Genomic DNA, 16,034 nt, shown 5'->3' with positions numbered 1-16,034 from the left:
AGATACATATTTTATAATTTTATTCTTAGTTGACTGATACTCACATCCCAGATTAGCACCCAAAAATTGGATTTGTAACAACATAAGAATGTCCAATCTAACACAGTATCTTGTCTTCTGATAATGGCTGCGGCTAGATGATTCAGAGGGAAGACTGGCAAAACCAGCTTCTGGAAATCAGAGGTTTAGGGACACCCAGAGCATGGTAGGGTTGCATCCCTGAACATCTTGGCTAATAGTCATTAATGGACCTATCAATGAACTTATCTAATTCTTTTTTGAACGCAGTTATGTATTTGGCCATCACAACATCCCATGGCAATGAGTTGCACAAACGGACGGAAAGTTATCCCTAACTTTTGTTCTGCATGTTCCTGAGCAGCTCAATAGCAGTGATTTTAATTCTTATATAACTATGCTCCTAATGCTTGACATGGTTGGCTATTGACACCTCACCCTTGTACTCACTTCACTGTGGAAGTATACTAGTCCTCATGCATTCTAGAAAGCAGGGCAGGGTCTGCTACTCAAAGCTTCACCCCATTATAAATGAGTTTCACTGTAGTACATAGCCATTAGCTACTACAATGTAAGTACTGCATTTAAGAGAGATTATTCTCCTCCCCTTTAATCCTCTCCCCTAGCAGATAGTTGCCAACAAATCCCAGGAGAGTGGGGAGGAATTCCTAGCTCTTGGTCTTGGATTGCTGCTCCTGGCCAATGGGAGCGGCTGAGGGACTTACTGGCCGCCGCTTCCAGCTGCTCCCATTGCCCCAGAGCAGCGATCCGTGGCCAGTGGGAACTGCGATCAGCCAAACCTGTGGACAGGGGAAGGGAAAAACACCGGCCCAGCCAGCCAGGGGCTTTCCCTACACAAGCGGTAACCCGTTTGAGAAACCCTGTGCTAAAGCTCCTCACAGTGATTGAACATATGGCCTTCATGAGAACCCCTGCAGTTGGCAATACAACTTGTAGGGGTTGAAGAGCCCACCCAGCAATCCCTGAAGTAAAGACCTGTTTAACAGATAAGACACACACCGCGCCTTTTTTTTTTTTTTTTTTTTTTTTTAAAGGGAACTGTTTACAGAGATCTGATTGCAAATTATGGGCCCACTGTATTGAGAATTTTTTTTATAGGATAATGCATTTTTCAATAGCTTTTATAATTTAATATTGACTATACACCTTAGTTCTTACCTGGTTGCTTTTCTGCAGCTCTTGTACTTTCTTGGCAAATTCCTTGGCTTCTTTCTGGCAATGCTGTTCTAGCTTCTCCACCTTTCTTTGAATCCTTTCATCCATTACCTGTAGTTCTTGGATATGATTTACAAATTCTTCTAATAATCTGATTTAAAAAATGATGATTTGATAAAGCAGATTTTAATACGAAAAGGTTTATCTTACTACTACAGTAAAAACTTAAAGGCACAGGCCTAAGAAATCCACTCACCTGCAGGAAGCGGGAAACTTTCTTTGGCTAGTGATTGAACCTAAGGTATCAATCTCTGTAAAATTGAAGCTTCTGGGTTTTTTTAAACTATATTTATAGCTCTTACACCTGTGCATTTCATATTTTTAGATATAGATATAGCCGCTTGGAAAAAAAAATTGCCAGGCACTTACTAGCCCAAGGACTTGTCCCATTAGGGATTTTTACAATGGTTTACTTATACCAGTGCAAAAATTCCTCATGTAGACAAACACTAGGCCTTCTTACCTAGGTGAAAAATGTCTGTGCCAACTCATCCCCTGCAATTTAAGGAATAAAACAGCCACAGGACTAACCCTAATAACAAAAACAAATGAAAGATCAGGGAACTCTGCATCTGGGGAAATGCTGAATTAGCAGAGGAGAAGGTGATGGCATTTCTTCCAGGATGCTGTTCCTGGACCCTGTTTGGAGGATCCATTTTTTCATATTAGCCTCTGGCAAGTAAGTGTCCAAATAATTTGAAGCCCTTGCAACCTGATCCAACTACTAGAAAGGAGAAGGAGCACACACACTCTGCTCACTACTCCCATCTCAAAGAGTCTCCAGGCAACTGTGAAGTGAAGGGAGAGTGGTATTTCTGCCATTCCACCCCTCCTGTGCCTCCTCCCAGTGAGTAGCTCCAGAGACTACCTCCTCTGAGCCCTCGTCCAGACTACCCCGCCGTATCGGCGGGTTAAAATCGATTGCTCGGGGATCGATATATCGCGTCTAATCTAGATGCGATATATCGATCCCCAAGCGCGCTTATATCGATTCCGGAACTCCATCAACCCGAACGGAGTTCCGGAATCGACACAGAGAGCCGCGGACATCGATCCCGCGCCGTCTGGACGGGTGAGTAATTCGATCTTAGATATTCGACTTTAGCTACGTTATTCACGTAGCTGAAGTTGCGTATCTAAGATCGATTTCCCCCCCCTACTCTGGACGAGCCCTGAGGCTTATAGCTTTTCCACCAAGCAGCTGCATGAAACTGACCTGATTCTTCTCAGTTTCACACTGCTCTCACTGGTCTGAATGTCAGTATTTATTGCTGCTAAGACTGACCAGTTTTCACTAAGCTGCAGCTTCGCAAAACTATGAGCAGCAGTAGTATTGGAGTTGTCTGTGCAGACTGCATTAGTTTATATACTGTTCACATTTCAAAAACCATCTTTGTAACCGTAAGGACTAAAAAAGAATGTTAACTTATTAAATGTTAGATTGTGCAGAAGTTCATGACACTTGCCCATGTAAGTTTATTACCCATGGCAAGCACGAGAGTCATAGTCACAGACCTTAAGGTCAGAAGGGACCATTATGATAGTCTAGTCCTGCACAATGCAGGCCACAGAATCTCACCACCCACTCCCGCAACAAACCCCTAACCTATGTCTGAGCCACTGAAGTCCTCAAATCGTGGTTTAAAGACTTCAAGGTGCAGAAAATCCTCCAGCAAGTGACCCATGCCCCATGCTGCAGAGGAAGGTGAAAACCCCCCAGGGACCCTGCCAATTTGCCCTGGAGGAAAATTCTTCCCGGACCCCAAATATGGTGATCAGCTAAAACCTGAGCATGTGGGCAAGACTCACCAGCTAGCACCCAGGAAAGAATTCTCTGTAGTAACTCAGATCCCACTCCATCTAACATCCTATCACAGGCCATGGGACATATTTACCACTAATAGTCAAAGATCAATTTCCAAAATTAGGCTATCCCATCATACCATCCCCTCCATAAATTTATCAAGCTTAGTCTTGAAGCCAGATATGTCTTTTGTCCCCACTGCTCCCCTTGGAAGACTGTTCCAGAACTTCACTCCTCTGATGGTTAGAAACCTTCATCTAATTTCAAGTCTAAACTTCTTGATGGCCAGTTTATATCCATTTGTTCTTGTGTCCACATTGGTACTGAGCGTAAACAATTCCCCTGCCTCCCTAGTATTTATCCCTCTGATATATTTATAGAGAGCAATATAGTAATGCTGCCACATTACTGTTCTTGAGAATCTAAGCTTACGGTTATGAAAGTAATCTTTAAAATATGGCCTGAATGTAAACCACTGTGACTACTGTTTAAAAATAACTCAGAAGTGTGAACCTCTTCCAATCATTTCAATGGGTAACTTCAGTTCTGAAGTCTAATTCCAGGGACAGCATCATTCTAGAAACCCCCATCCCAACTGTTGCAGCTGTCATGGAGGACAAGTCTATCACTGGCTTTTAGCCAGGATGGACAGGGATGATGTTATTTGCCTTTGTTTGCCAGAAGCTGCAAATTGGCGATGGGGATGATTACCAGTTCTGTTCATTCCCTCTGAAGCACCTCCACTGGCCACTGTCAGAAAACAAGATACTGGGCTAGATGGACCTTGAATCTGACCCAGTATGGCTTTTCTTATGTTATGTCTAAGGGGCTGGGCTTCTCACTAGGGGGTTGTCTCTGAACCTTATTAATGAAGCCTCTATCTTTGTCTTTCATATCTACCTCTGGCTAGTATGGGCTTGTCCACATGTGGAGATACCTAATTCCATGTGCGGACATTCTTATTGTGGAATAAGAGTGTCTTGTTCAGCTTTATCTGCTGCAGATTAAGTTAAACAGGCACAAGACACTCTTAATCCAGAATGAGGGTATTCACACATGGAATTACTTAAGAATAGCTATTGTGTTTTACATACACACTCTACCTTAATCCAAATTAATTTAGGTCCACCCTAAATATAGTCCTACTGAGCACTCCTAAACTGTGACTAAAAAAGGAAGAAGGGACACCCACCCAGCCCCAAAATACTCATACTCTAGTCAATGACGGCTCTAAGAATAGCATTGGTGAGAGTAAAGTCACAATGAACAGCACTGATTGAAACACGGATTCTCTTCAACATATCAGAAAAATCAAAATTGCTTAAGCCAACATGGCCTTTCTAATGCTAACCAAGATAACAAATGAATATTCTGTGGAAGATGCTGAGATACCAGAATGCTCCATCTGATAAAAAACAAAAATGGTACAAAATATTTTCACTCCCCTCCCCCACCAAGGGTATTGCTGCATAGAATTTTTACTTATTTGTGTTTACTTGTTGATTGAAGTTATTAACACATCAGAAAGAAGGCTGGCCTCGTTGCCCTGGGACACTTCTCAAACCAGCTCTCCTTCTTGACCAGAAAAAATTATCACTGTTAAAGCACAAGGCCAAGTAGAAGCCATTCCCTTTTATTTAACAAGGGATTTCCCCGCTCATTTCTTACTGCTATATTTGTTCCCCTAAATAAAATTGTTCTGAAAGTTCATTAAAAATCTGGCTTGTGGTCACATATTTTAGCAATTCTCCCAGTTGGAGATCTTCTTGGATACATGCCAACACTGCATATAGTTCTGTTATAGATGTAAGAAAAAAATTGAATAATTAAAGATTGTTAAAACAAATTACATATTTTCATTTACCTTTTGGGATCAAAAGCTTCTGCTCCACCTTTGGAACCTCCTCCAGGAATTCGCCATGCCAGGCGTTCAATGTACTCATCTGCCACAAAAGGCTCCTAGCCATAGAATAAAGACTCTTTACAATGTGCCACAGTGGGTAATTTACTAAGTTGCTGTTTACATATCATTATGAAAGCGGTTAAAAACTTGCAATAAAGGCCATACACAGTGCTGACTGTAACCATCATCTTTCTTGTTTATATATTAAATCTACAAACTGTATAAGAATGGTATACTGAATGTCTAGTTCAAAGATTGACAAACTGTCGTCTGTGAACTACTGGTGATCCACAGAACACTTGCTGGTGGTCTGCGAAGAGCTGACTTAACAGGGTGCAGGCTCTTCTTGTTTCCGGATGAGACAAAAAGATCAGAGGGAAGAAAAGGATGAAAAGAGCAGCAAAAGAAGACAGTGTGATTAATTTCAACAAAAACAGACAATGCCATTTATCGTTTTTCAAAAAGGACACTATACTTGGTGTACAACAGACAGCTAAAATACAAATTTACTAAAATAACTTTCCCATAAAAACGAATGCTGTACCTGTCAGAGACATTACGCAACTGTGAATGGGCGGGAAGACAGATTATTTCTCTGTTCATTCTATTAAGATACAGTCCCCACTATGTACAACTAAAACTTAACTGACTCACAATTTTTTTTTAAGATACTCTTATAACAAATATTGAAAAAGACTCAATTTGGTGATGCCCACCTTCCTTTCAATCAGTATTATTACTCACCATTTCTACTCCAGTGCTATATTAGCAGCTATAATCTCATGAACCCCAAGAGTTCAACATTAACACCCTATGGGCCCAGTAACTTACACAGGATCAGGATCTTCTCTTATCCCATTTGAAAGCTTTCAGATGATGTATAGTATTGGTTCTAATACTAACATATCTTGAGATAGTCACTCAAATAGAGTCAGAACAAAAGTAGATGGAAAGTATAATTTTAATGTTTAATATCTAAAATAGAAATAAATGTCTGCTTTCCAACTATTAGCTCATTAGAAACTACATATTAAAATGGTTTCTAGTTGTTCAAACTAGCAAAGTTATTTTGGTACCAGTCCAAGACTGTAAATAGCAACTCCCAAAATTCTGACCAGAGTAATGCTGAGACCTATCCATTAAGTAAACAAAATAAGTATTTAGAGCTTTTCTAATACACTGACACAGACTTTACATGTTGAAATGTGTCATCTGACAGAACACACAAGCACCTCCCCTCCCACATGGCACCTAAGTGGTGCTGTGAGTTAGGAGCCTTAACTCTTCAATTTCAAGGCCTGGTCTATATTACAAAGTTCAGTCGACATATGCCATCTTGCAGCGACCAAGCTGTGAATGTGTCTTCACTTAAATGCATCCCCCACTGATGTAAGCATCCCCTTACTTCAATGTAATAACAGTAACATCACCTCCCCAAGCAGCCTTGTGCCATGGTCAATATACAGAGGCTGATGCAGTGTGAGCACAGACAGTCCTCCAGCAACTGTCCCAGAGTGCCCGACACTGACCATTCTGCTTACAATGAACTCCACTGCTCAGAGTCATGAAGACTCAAAGTCAACCCCCACCACTATGCTTTAAAAGCCCCATAAATTTTTTGAAATACTTTGAAATGACTGTCCAGCTTGGCAACCACCCCAACACAATATATAGAGGTGAAAAATAACAGACCTCAACCCTTTTGTCCCTCTGAAAATTTGTGTACACAGAGTCCATTCCTTATCTCTCTCTAAAAGTGCAACATTTCAAAAAGTTCAATGAATAGAAGATTGTTGTGGGCAGAATAGACCCAAACAAGAAGATGATGTCTGGAGATAAATGTGAGAAGGGAGGGACAGGCAGTAGAAACAAAAGTGAAACTATATGAGCAGCATATTCCAGAAGTCTTGAGGTCTTTCCGAGTGTAGCCTTCACTGATTTGAGATCTACCATACCATTCTCTTACTTGAAGGGAAAACCTATAACGGCAGCAGGCCGTAAAACACACCCAGTTTGGGAATATTTTAATGACGTTCCTCTACCTGTGGGTGAGACAAGCATGTGGGCAAAACGCAAACAGTGCCACAAAGAAATGCAAAGCCTGGTTGCCCGAAAGAAACAACTTCATGAGAAGTGTTCCTTCTCAGGAGGAAGCTGCGTTGAAGATGATGATAAGTGATCGGGCAACAAAATGGCAAATGAAATTTAATGTGGATGAATGTAAAGTAATGCACATTGGGAAAAATAACCCCAACTATACATACAATATGATGGGGGCTAATTTAGCTACAACTAATCAGGAAAAAGATCTTGGAGTCACCGTGGATAGTTCTCTGAAGACATCCACGCAGTGTGCAGCGGCAGTCAAAAAAGCAAACAGGATGTTAGGAATCATTAAAAACGGGATAGAGAATAAGACAGAGAATATCTTATTGCCCTTATATAAATCCATGGTATGCCCACATCTTGAATACTGCGGATAGATGTGGTGTCCTCATCTGAAAGAAGATATACTGGCATTAGAAAAGGTTCAGAGAAAGGCAACTAAAATGATAAGGGTTTGGAACGGATCCCATATGAGGAGAGATTAAAGAGGGTAGCACTTTTCTGCTTGGAAAAGAGGAGACTAAGGGGGGATATGATAGAGCAGGGGTCGGCAACCTTTCAGAAGTGGTGCGCCGAGTCTTCGTTTATTCACCCTAATTTAAGGTTTTGCGTGCCAGTAATACATTTTAACATTTTTAGACGATCTCTTTCTATAATATATAACTAAACTATTGTTGTATGTAAAGTAAATAAGATTTTTAAAATGTTTAAGAAGCTTAATTTAAAATTAAATTAAAATGCAAAGTCCCCTGGACTGGTGGCCAGGACCTGGGCAGTGTGAGTGCCACTGAAAATCAGCTCGCGTGCCACTTTCGGCACACGTGCCATAGGTTGCCTACCCCTGTGATAGCGGTATATAAAATCACAAGTGATGTGGAGAAAGTGAATAAAGAAAAATTATTTACTTGTTCCCATAATATAAATTAATGGGCAGCAGGTTTAAAACAAATAAAAGGAAGTTCTTCTTCACACAGCACACAGTCAACCTGTGGAACTCCTTGCCTGAGGAGGTTGTGAAGGCTAGGACTGTAACAGGGTTTAAAAGAGAACTGGATAAATTCATGGAGGTTAAGTCCATTAATGGCTATCAGCCAGGATGGGTAAGGAATGGTGTTCGTAGTCTCTGTCTGTCAGAGGGTGGTGGTGGACAGCAGGAGCAAAATCACTTGATCATTATCTGTTAGGTTCACTCCCTCTGGGGCACCTGGCATTGGCCACTGTCAGTAGAAAGAATAATGGGCTGGATGGACCTTTGGTCTGACTCAGTACAGCCATTCTTATGATGAAAGGAACATGTCTGAAGATGCAGGATCTTCAGGTAGGTAAACTGAGGAATGGAAACCCTGACTTATGAAAGGAGACTCAAAGAGCTTGGCTTGTTTAGCCTACCCAAAAGAAGGTTGAGAGGGGATATGATTGCTCTTTATAAATATATCAGAGGGATAAATATCAGGGAGGGAGAGGAATCATTTAAGCTTAGTACCAATGTGGACACAAGAACAAATGGATATAAACTGGACACTAAGAAGTTTAGACTTGAAATTAGAAGAACGTTTCTAACCACTAGAGGAGTAAAGTTCTGGAACAGCCTTCCAAGGGGAGTAGTGGGGGCAAAAGACAAACCTCGGTTCAAGACTAAGCTTGATAAGTTTATGGAGGGGGATGGTATGATGGGATAGCCTAATTTGGCAATTAATTGATCTTTGATTATTAGCAGGTAAATATGCTCAATGGTCTGTGATGGGATGTTAGATGGGGTGGGATCTGAGTAACTACAGAGAATTCTTTCCTGGGTGCTGGCTGGTGAGTCTTGCCCACACGCTCAAGGTTTAACTGATCGCCATATTTGGGGTCAGGAAGGAATTTTCCTCCAGGGAAGATTGGCAGAGGCCCTGGAGGTTTTTTGCCTTCCTCTGCAGCGTGGGGCACAGGTCACTTGCTGGAGGATTCTCTGCACCTTGAGGTCTTCAAACCACGATTTGAGGACTTCAGTGGCTCAGACATAGGTTAGGAGTTTGTTACAGGAGTGGATGGGTGAGATTCTGTGGCCTGCATTGTGCAGGAGGTCAGACTAGATAATCATAATGGTCCCTTCTGAGCTTAAAGTCTATGAGTCCTTTTACCTCCTGGCCAATTTTGGTAATTTTACATTCACATTTTCCTCTCCCCATTGTTGTGTGAAAGTTACACACACACAAAATACAAAGTATTGATCAATGTAAACTTAAAAAGTAAACTTAGAAAATAGGTTTTTCCTCCAATCTTTAAATTACTGTAACTTCTAAAATTACTATAAGTGAATTGTACATTGATTTCATTGATGTTGCAGTAAGCAATATCTGATTTTGAAACTGATAATTTCACTTTGAGAGTTACGCAGCACATTCAACTGCAAATGTATAAGCTTGATAAGAAAGGAAAACATTTATTAAAATAGATTAAATTATTACAACTGTACTGAACAATAATCTACTGTAATAGTTTATATCCCAGTTTTTTTGGCAGAATGTGAAACTATACAGTGCATGACAAATTGTGCATCCTTTATAGTACACCTCAACCCGAATATAACCCGGTCCTCGGGAGACAAAAAAACTCACCATGTTATAGGTGAGACTGTGTTATATCAAACTTGCTTTGCCCCTCCCATTCCTTGTTCACTGACTGCCCCTTCCAGAGACCCTCATCACTAATCACCCTCAGGATCCCACATCCTACCCAATCCCCAGTCCCCTGACTGCTCCAACCCCTATCCACCCCTTCCCGCCCCCTGACAAGCACTCACCGGCAGCAGTGAGAAGCAGAGCAGCCTGGCCCCAGTCCACTCCACCCTGCCAGCTCCCAGGCATGGTGCTCCACTCCCTGCCATCGGTGAGCGAGGGGTTGGGAAAAAGCCTGCTCCGCTTTCCTTGCCCCAGCCGTGTCGCTGGGAGGTGGCGGGGGAAAGGTCCTGCACTCATCTGTGGCGAGAAGCAGAGCGCCACAGCTAGGAGCTGGCAGAGCGGAGCTGGCTGGAGCTGGGCTGCTCCGTTTCCTGCTGCTGATGAGCGCGGGGAGGCTGGGGAAAGGACGCCTCTCGTACTCACCGGTGGCGGGAAGTGGAGCGCTGCGACTGGGAGCTGGCAGAGTGGAGCAGGCTGGGGCCAGGCTGCTCCGCTTCTGCCACTGCTGGTGAGTGGGGGGGGGGATCCCTTCCCCCATACCCCTCCCCCGAGCGACACGGCTGAGGCCAGGGCAAGGGAAGCATAGCGGGTTGCTCCCAGCCCCCCACTAATCCCCCAGGCCACTCTGGGACTGCGGGGCCCCCAAAAGTGCCCTCCCACAGCTTCTGCCCCCCAGGCCCTGGGGGGGGAGCCCCTGACTGCCCCTGAGACCCACTGCCCCGTATCAAACCCCTCAGCCCTGGCCTGGCCCGACACCCTTAACATGCTGAGCAGAGCAACGTGTCAGAGCTTCACCATGTTGTATGCAAACCCGCATTCTATCGGGTCGCGTTATATCAGGGTAGAGGTGTATGAAGATGGTTAACATGTACTGAACATAAATATCCCCATAAAGCATCAATGTCCAATCTGTCTCTCTCTTTAGAAACAAACAAACAAGAGCTCTTATCATCAACAACAACAAAAAGAATATTATTACTGAATTATCTGTTGCTGCTTCTCTTTTGGCAAGAATTAGAATAGTGGAAAGTATTACATAAAAGCTCACACAGCTGTACAATGAAAAAGAGAATCTAGAGCAATCTGATGGTCGAGAAAGCATTTTACATTTCCTTTCCACAGTTGCAGAAAATAACATTTACTGTAAATGTCATTTCTAAGCACCCAATCTGTAAAAGTGATATCATCAGATGAACTCTAACAGGTGTTTTCTGTACAGCTTTGAACCTCCTTCTAGCACCAAAGCAATATATGGGACCATATCTACAGTGCCAAAACAACCGAATTTGATGACAATTGTGATTGAATTGGGCAATAACATGGTTTGGTCTGGCCTGAGCAAATGGACCCAAACTGGATGAAACCCTGTTAAAATCCAGTTCAGCCATAATCATAATTGAACTCTATTTTGGCTCAGTAGATAGATCGATCCTTCAAGTCCCCTCTGGCTCATCAATTTTCATTAACTCTCTGTCCACACCAGGGCACATAATCAGGTTGAAAATCTCTCTCAAACATAGTTCTGCCCAAATGTGGCAGTAACACATCTTCCTCTATCTATGTTCAACCCAGTTACCATCATAATACGCATCACTTTTCAAATTCAAACACTAGTAGGAGGGGTCCCACAAGCAGCTTATTAACTAACAGTTATTTAAAAAGCTATTACAATTTCTTATTTGCTTAAATGGACAAAAATAAACTGTATACCTATATTAGGGAACAATGTTTCAAACCTGGTATCTACAGTAAGGCTTCTTCATCTACACACTACAATTTCACCATGGCTGCTATATAGATATCAAATTCTGGTACATAACAGATATCAAAATTTGCCATCTGAAAAGGAAATTCCACAACACAAAGAAAAAGGAAGCAAAACTTAACAACAACATCTACTTCCTGGGAAAATGCAAGAATCAATAACAATCTGACCACTACATACCACTCCAAATACACTGAACAGCTCTGCAGAAGGACTTCAGAAAAACTGAGGAACCATCTCTTGTACCTTAAATACTCCAAAAGAGACTATCTCAAAGAAATCACCACATACTCCATTACACTGGAAGGAAAAAAAAACAACAGGACAACTACCTGGGGATTAAGCAAAAAACCTAAAACATCTATCAAAAAACCTGATGACAGCTATCCATCACAAACACAAAAAGCAAAACCAACTACAACTCCTCCACAACCTCAACTCCAGGACAAACTGTGGCACCAGAACTCACCATATAGACACTACATAACACCCCATCATCATTTATCAAGGCCACCCCTAATCGGAGCTGAATTATCTTTAGTCTCCAAGGAACTGAACTTCTGCCCCACCACAGAAACTGATACCATACTAAGATGGAGAATTAGAAGAATTATTTCGCAGACCCATCCTCAAAGAATTATTTCACAACAAGGACACAACCCACAACTAACACATCTCCACCAACAGTAAGAAAAAAGAATCATCTGACTGGATATCCCACAATGATAAAATCACACACTTTATCATTACATTGATTGCTTTAGGAAAATTGATTGTGAAATCCATAAACATCACATCCACCACAATCTCTCTACCGCTGAGAGGACGGCTACACAGTCCCTGAAATCATCAAACAATAATCAAACCAGCAGACAAGGGGGAGACATCGCAGTTATCAACCGTGATGACTACATTAACAAGGCCAAACAACAACTCTCTGACACCACCTACTATAAAGAAGTCAAAGAAGACCCCATACCACAATTCACACAGGTACTTAAGCATATCACCAAATCCTTCCACAAACAACTCCAAGAGAAACTCTACAACTTCATTTCCCATGAAGTCATGTGAGGCACCCTCCACATGCTTCCCAAGATACACAAACAAGGGAACCTATGCAGATCCATCTTATCTGGCCATGGCACTTTTATTGGCAGATGATCAGGACTCAGAAACCATCCTCAACTATCCACCGCACAAAAGGCCAGCTTCCTCCAGGACCCAACTGACTTCCTGCAGAAACTCCACAACATTAACAATTTTCCTCAAATCATCATCCTTGCACCATGGATGTCACCTCCCTACACATCAACATCCCTCATAATGACAGCATTGCTGCCTGCCTCAAATATCTACAAGACAATGGACAACACTCAGATAACCACTCCAAACACACCACCAAACTCATCCATTTCATCCTCACCCAGAACAAATTCACATTCAGCAACACTTTGTCCAAACCATGGGAACAGACATGGATATTAGGAGCAAAGAATCCTGTGGCACCTTATAGACTAACAGACGTTTTGGAGTCTATAAGGTGCCACAGGATTCTTTGCTGCTTTTACAGATCCAGACTAACACGGCTACCCTCTGATAATGGATATTAGGATGTCTCCCCAATGTCATCCTCTTCATGGACCACTTTGAGGAAGAATTGGCGGCCAAATATACCACAAAATCAATGATATGCCTGAGATACATCAATGATATTTTCATCTTCTGGAGAGAGTGTAGGTCATCTATCACAGATTTCCACCACAACTTCAAAAACAACCACTACCCATCCATCAAACTCTCTCTAGAACACTCCTGCACCAGCATCAACTTCCTGGCCACCACAATCAGCTTCAACAATGGAACTCTACAGACAGCTATATAAAATAAACCCACAGATCACCTCGCTTACCTTCACAGATCCTGTAACCACACCAAGAAATCCTTTATTTACAACCAGGCAACACAGAATATGCTCTAAGGAAAAAGTCCATGATATACACCTTAACATACTTAAAACTGCTTTCGTTGACAAGGACATTCCACCAGAGAAGTAGATCCCATCATGGAATGGACCACCCAGATACCCAGAAAGAATCTGCTTCAATGCGGGGGGAGGGAAGGAGAGTGGGAAACCACTCCAACTGCACAAACTTAGTTGTCACCCGCACCTCACACTGCAACCTGTATGGGGTATCACTAAACAGTTACAACCTATACTCAAAGGGGACCACATCTTGAAAGAAATTTTCCCCAGCCCACTCTTCTGGCCTTCAACTTCTCCAAGCTCATCATCAGAAGCAACCTCTCCACAGACCAGGACCAAGGAAAGGCAGCACACAGACCCTGCCAGAACAGGTGCAAAACTGGAAGACATATCTCCACTGCTAGGATGATCAATATCCCCCACAAGACATCTTTTAAGATGCCCATCACAACATGTGGAGTAGCCCATCCAGTGCACTAAATGTCTCAGCAACAACTACGTGGGTGAAACCAGACAATAACTACACTCTCAAATGAACTTGCACAGAAAAATGATGAGATAAAAAAAATAAATTGAGTCACCCATGGGTGAACACTTTTCCAAAACCATCACTCTATAGCTGACCTCTAAGTCCTCGCCCTCAAAAAAAAAACCAAAAACCTGCACAACACCTTCAAAAGATGAGCCAGGGAGCTTAAATTCATAACTTTTCAAGAAACTAAAAATCATGAACCAAATAAAGACACTGCATTTATGGCTTACTATAATTTAATCACTCCTTTTCTGTCCTATGATTGCAGACGTGTTAACAGGCCATCTCCCCTTGAATGGTCTCTGACAATATGTATTAGTTGCTTATACTAAACAATCTGCTCCACCTCGTATTTAGCTGTGACACTCAGAGTACCTTCCTCACACCTGAAGAAGAGCGCTTCATTGCTCAAAAGCTTGTCTCTCTCACCAACAGAAGCTGGTCCAATAAAAGACATTACCTCACCCACCTTGGCTCTCTAATATCCTGGGACCAACAAAGCTAAACCACCACTGCTTGTCATGTAACAACCAATTTCATTTTGTAATGCAGAAAAGACCTAGTGTTTTATGCATATCCAACAGCTACACTACAAAATGCAACTATGCTGTCTTCAGGCTGAGGGGGCAAACATATTTTTCCAAACACAAGTAAAAGGTGTGAATATATGGTTCCTTAATACAGTTATAACATGGTGTTTTAACATTGCTTTTTTGTTTTGATACAAGTCAGAAAAAACTGTGTCATAACATGGATCGGTCATAATAATGATTCACAATGTATCTGACTCAAGTACAGTAGCAGAATAACTATTCCCAGGGCCAGGTTTAATGCAAATGTTCCCAAACTGGTCCACGGAACATTTCCAGGTGATGTATGAGGCACGTGCCGTGTACTTCATTTGCCATTGCATGGAGGCAAGTCAGCATCCAGATGGTCTATAAGAACAATCTCTCTACTACAACAGTGCTCACACCATGGAAAAGTTATATTATTTATAGCACCTAGAAGCCCCAGATTTGGACCACAGTACTAAGTGCTATACAAACAAATAGCAAAGAGACAATTCCTGGCCCCAAACAGTTTACAAGCCAGTATAAAGCAGGCCCCAATAGGAATTTCTTTGCTGGAGCCCACACTGAGGGGTACCAGCCGCTGCATGCCCCACTGCACCTAACCCAACACAGCCACCACGATTTTTCCTTTATATCCAGTTTCCCATCCTTTCATATCTATTCTTCCCCCAGCACAGCAACCCCTTCCCAGCTCTGCTTTTATTTCTCGGTTGTTTCCCATTCCAGCACCTGTGTATGAAGTTGACAGTTGCATGTGTTTGGAGTCGGAGGGGAGGATTTATTTTTGACAACCAAGGCAGCACTGAGTGTAGGCTGAGCTCACAGCACTGGACATCTCCGTTCCTCCAGCAACCAGCTACACCAGGGACTAGCACAGAAGGGAACCAGCCCCCAGGAACCCAAGCGCCTCGGCTCTCACCACCACTCCTCTCCTGAGGGCCAACTATTCCAGCACCCGCCGCCCGCGGGGCCGAGCTCCGGGGGAGGAAACCCCACCCACTGCACCCTCTGCTGCACCTCATCAGACACCGAATGTACCGCAGCGAGACCTCGCCCACCGCATCGGGAAAAGCAGCTTCACCGCCGCCTGCTGAGCCTCGCAACAGCCCCAGGGCGCAAAGACACCGCCCGCCCTCCAGGTCCCACAGGGCCCCTGCCCCACTCCCCCTGCAGCCCCAGGGAACTCCTCTCCCGCCTTCCCCTCCGGGCCCCACTGCCCCTCCAGCCCTAGGCCCGAAAGGAGCCCACGCATCCCGCCCTCCCCCCCCAGACCCGCCCCTCAGCCAGGGCCGCCCCGACCCACCTCGAAGAGCTCGGCAGTGGCGGCCATGTCTGCGGCAGCAGCCCCGAGCTCCTCGCCGAGCCCCTCAAACCCCGCCGCCGCCGCCCATTGTGCCCCTGACAGGCCAGCGCCGCGGCACCGCCCCCTCCCGCCGGCCGGAAAC

General features: G+C 43.4%; 1 protein-coding gene across 2 annotated transcripts in view; it reads right to left on the bottom strand.

The window, feature by feature from the left end:
* Positions 1-16,025, bottom strand: part of EXOC5 (exocyst complex component 5) — a 47,524-nt gene extending 31,499 nt beyond the window's left edge. Inside the window, exons 1-3 of one of the 2 annotated variants that reach the window (XM_050952595.1) lie at positions 15,893-16,025; positions 4,923-5,017; positions 1,198-1,313 (exon numbers count right to left, since the gene is read on the bottom strand). In XM_050952595.1, coding sequence (XP_050808552.1) covers positions 1,198-1,313; positions 4,923-5,001 — 195 coding nt within the window. In that variant the 5' untranslated portion in view covers positions 5,002-5,017; positions 15,893-16,025. Of the gene's footprint in view, positions 1-1,197; positions 1,346-4,922; positions 5,018-15,892 lie in introns of both variants that reach the window. The other variant, XM_050952594.1, reaches the window with a different exon arrangement.
* Positions 16,026-16,034: the final 9 nt, after the last annotated feature.

The sequence above is a fragment of the Gopherus flavomarginatus genome, chromosome 5 (assembly GCF_025201925.1).
Source record: "Gopherus flavomarginatus isolate rGopFla2 chromosome 5, rGopFla2.mat.asm, whole genome shotgun sequence".
Lineage (NCBI taxonomy): Eukaryota > Metazoa > Chordata > Testudines > Testudinidae > Gopherus > Gopherus flavomarginatus.
Note: the sequence above shows the minus strand (reverse complement) of the source record. Positions and strands in the feature narration are given on the sequence as shown.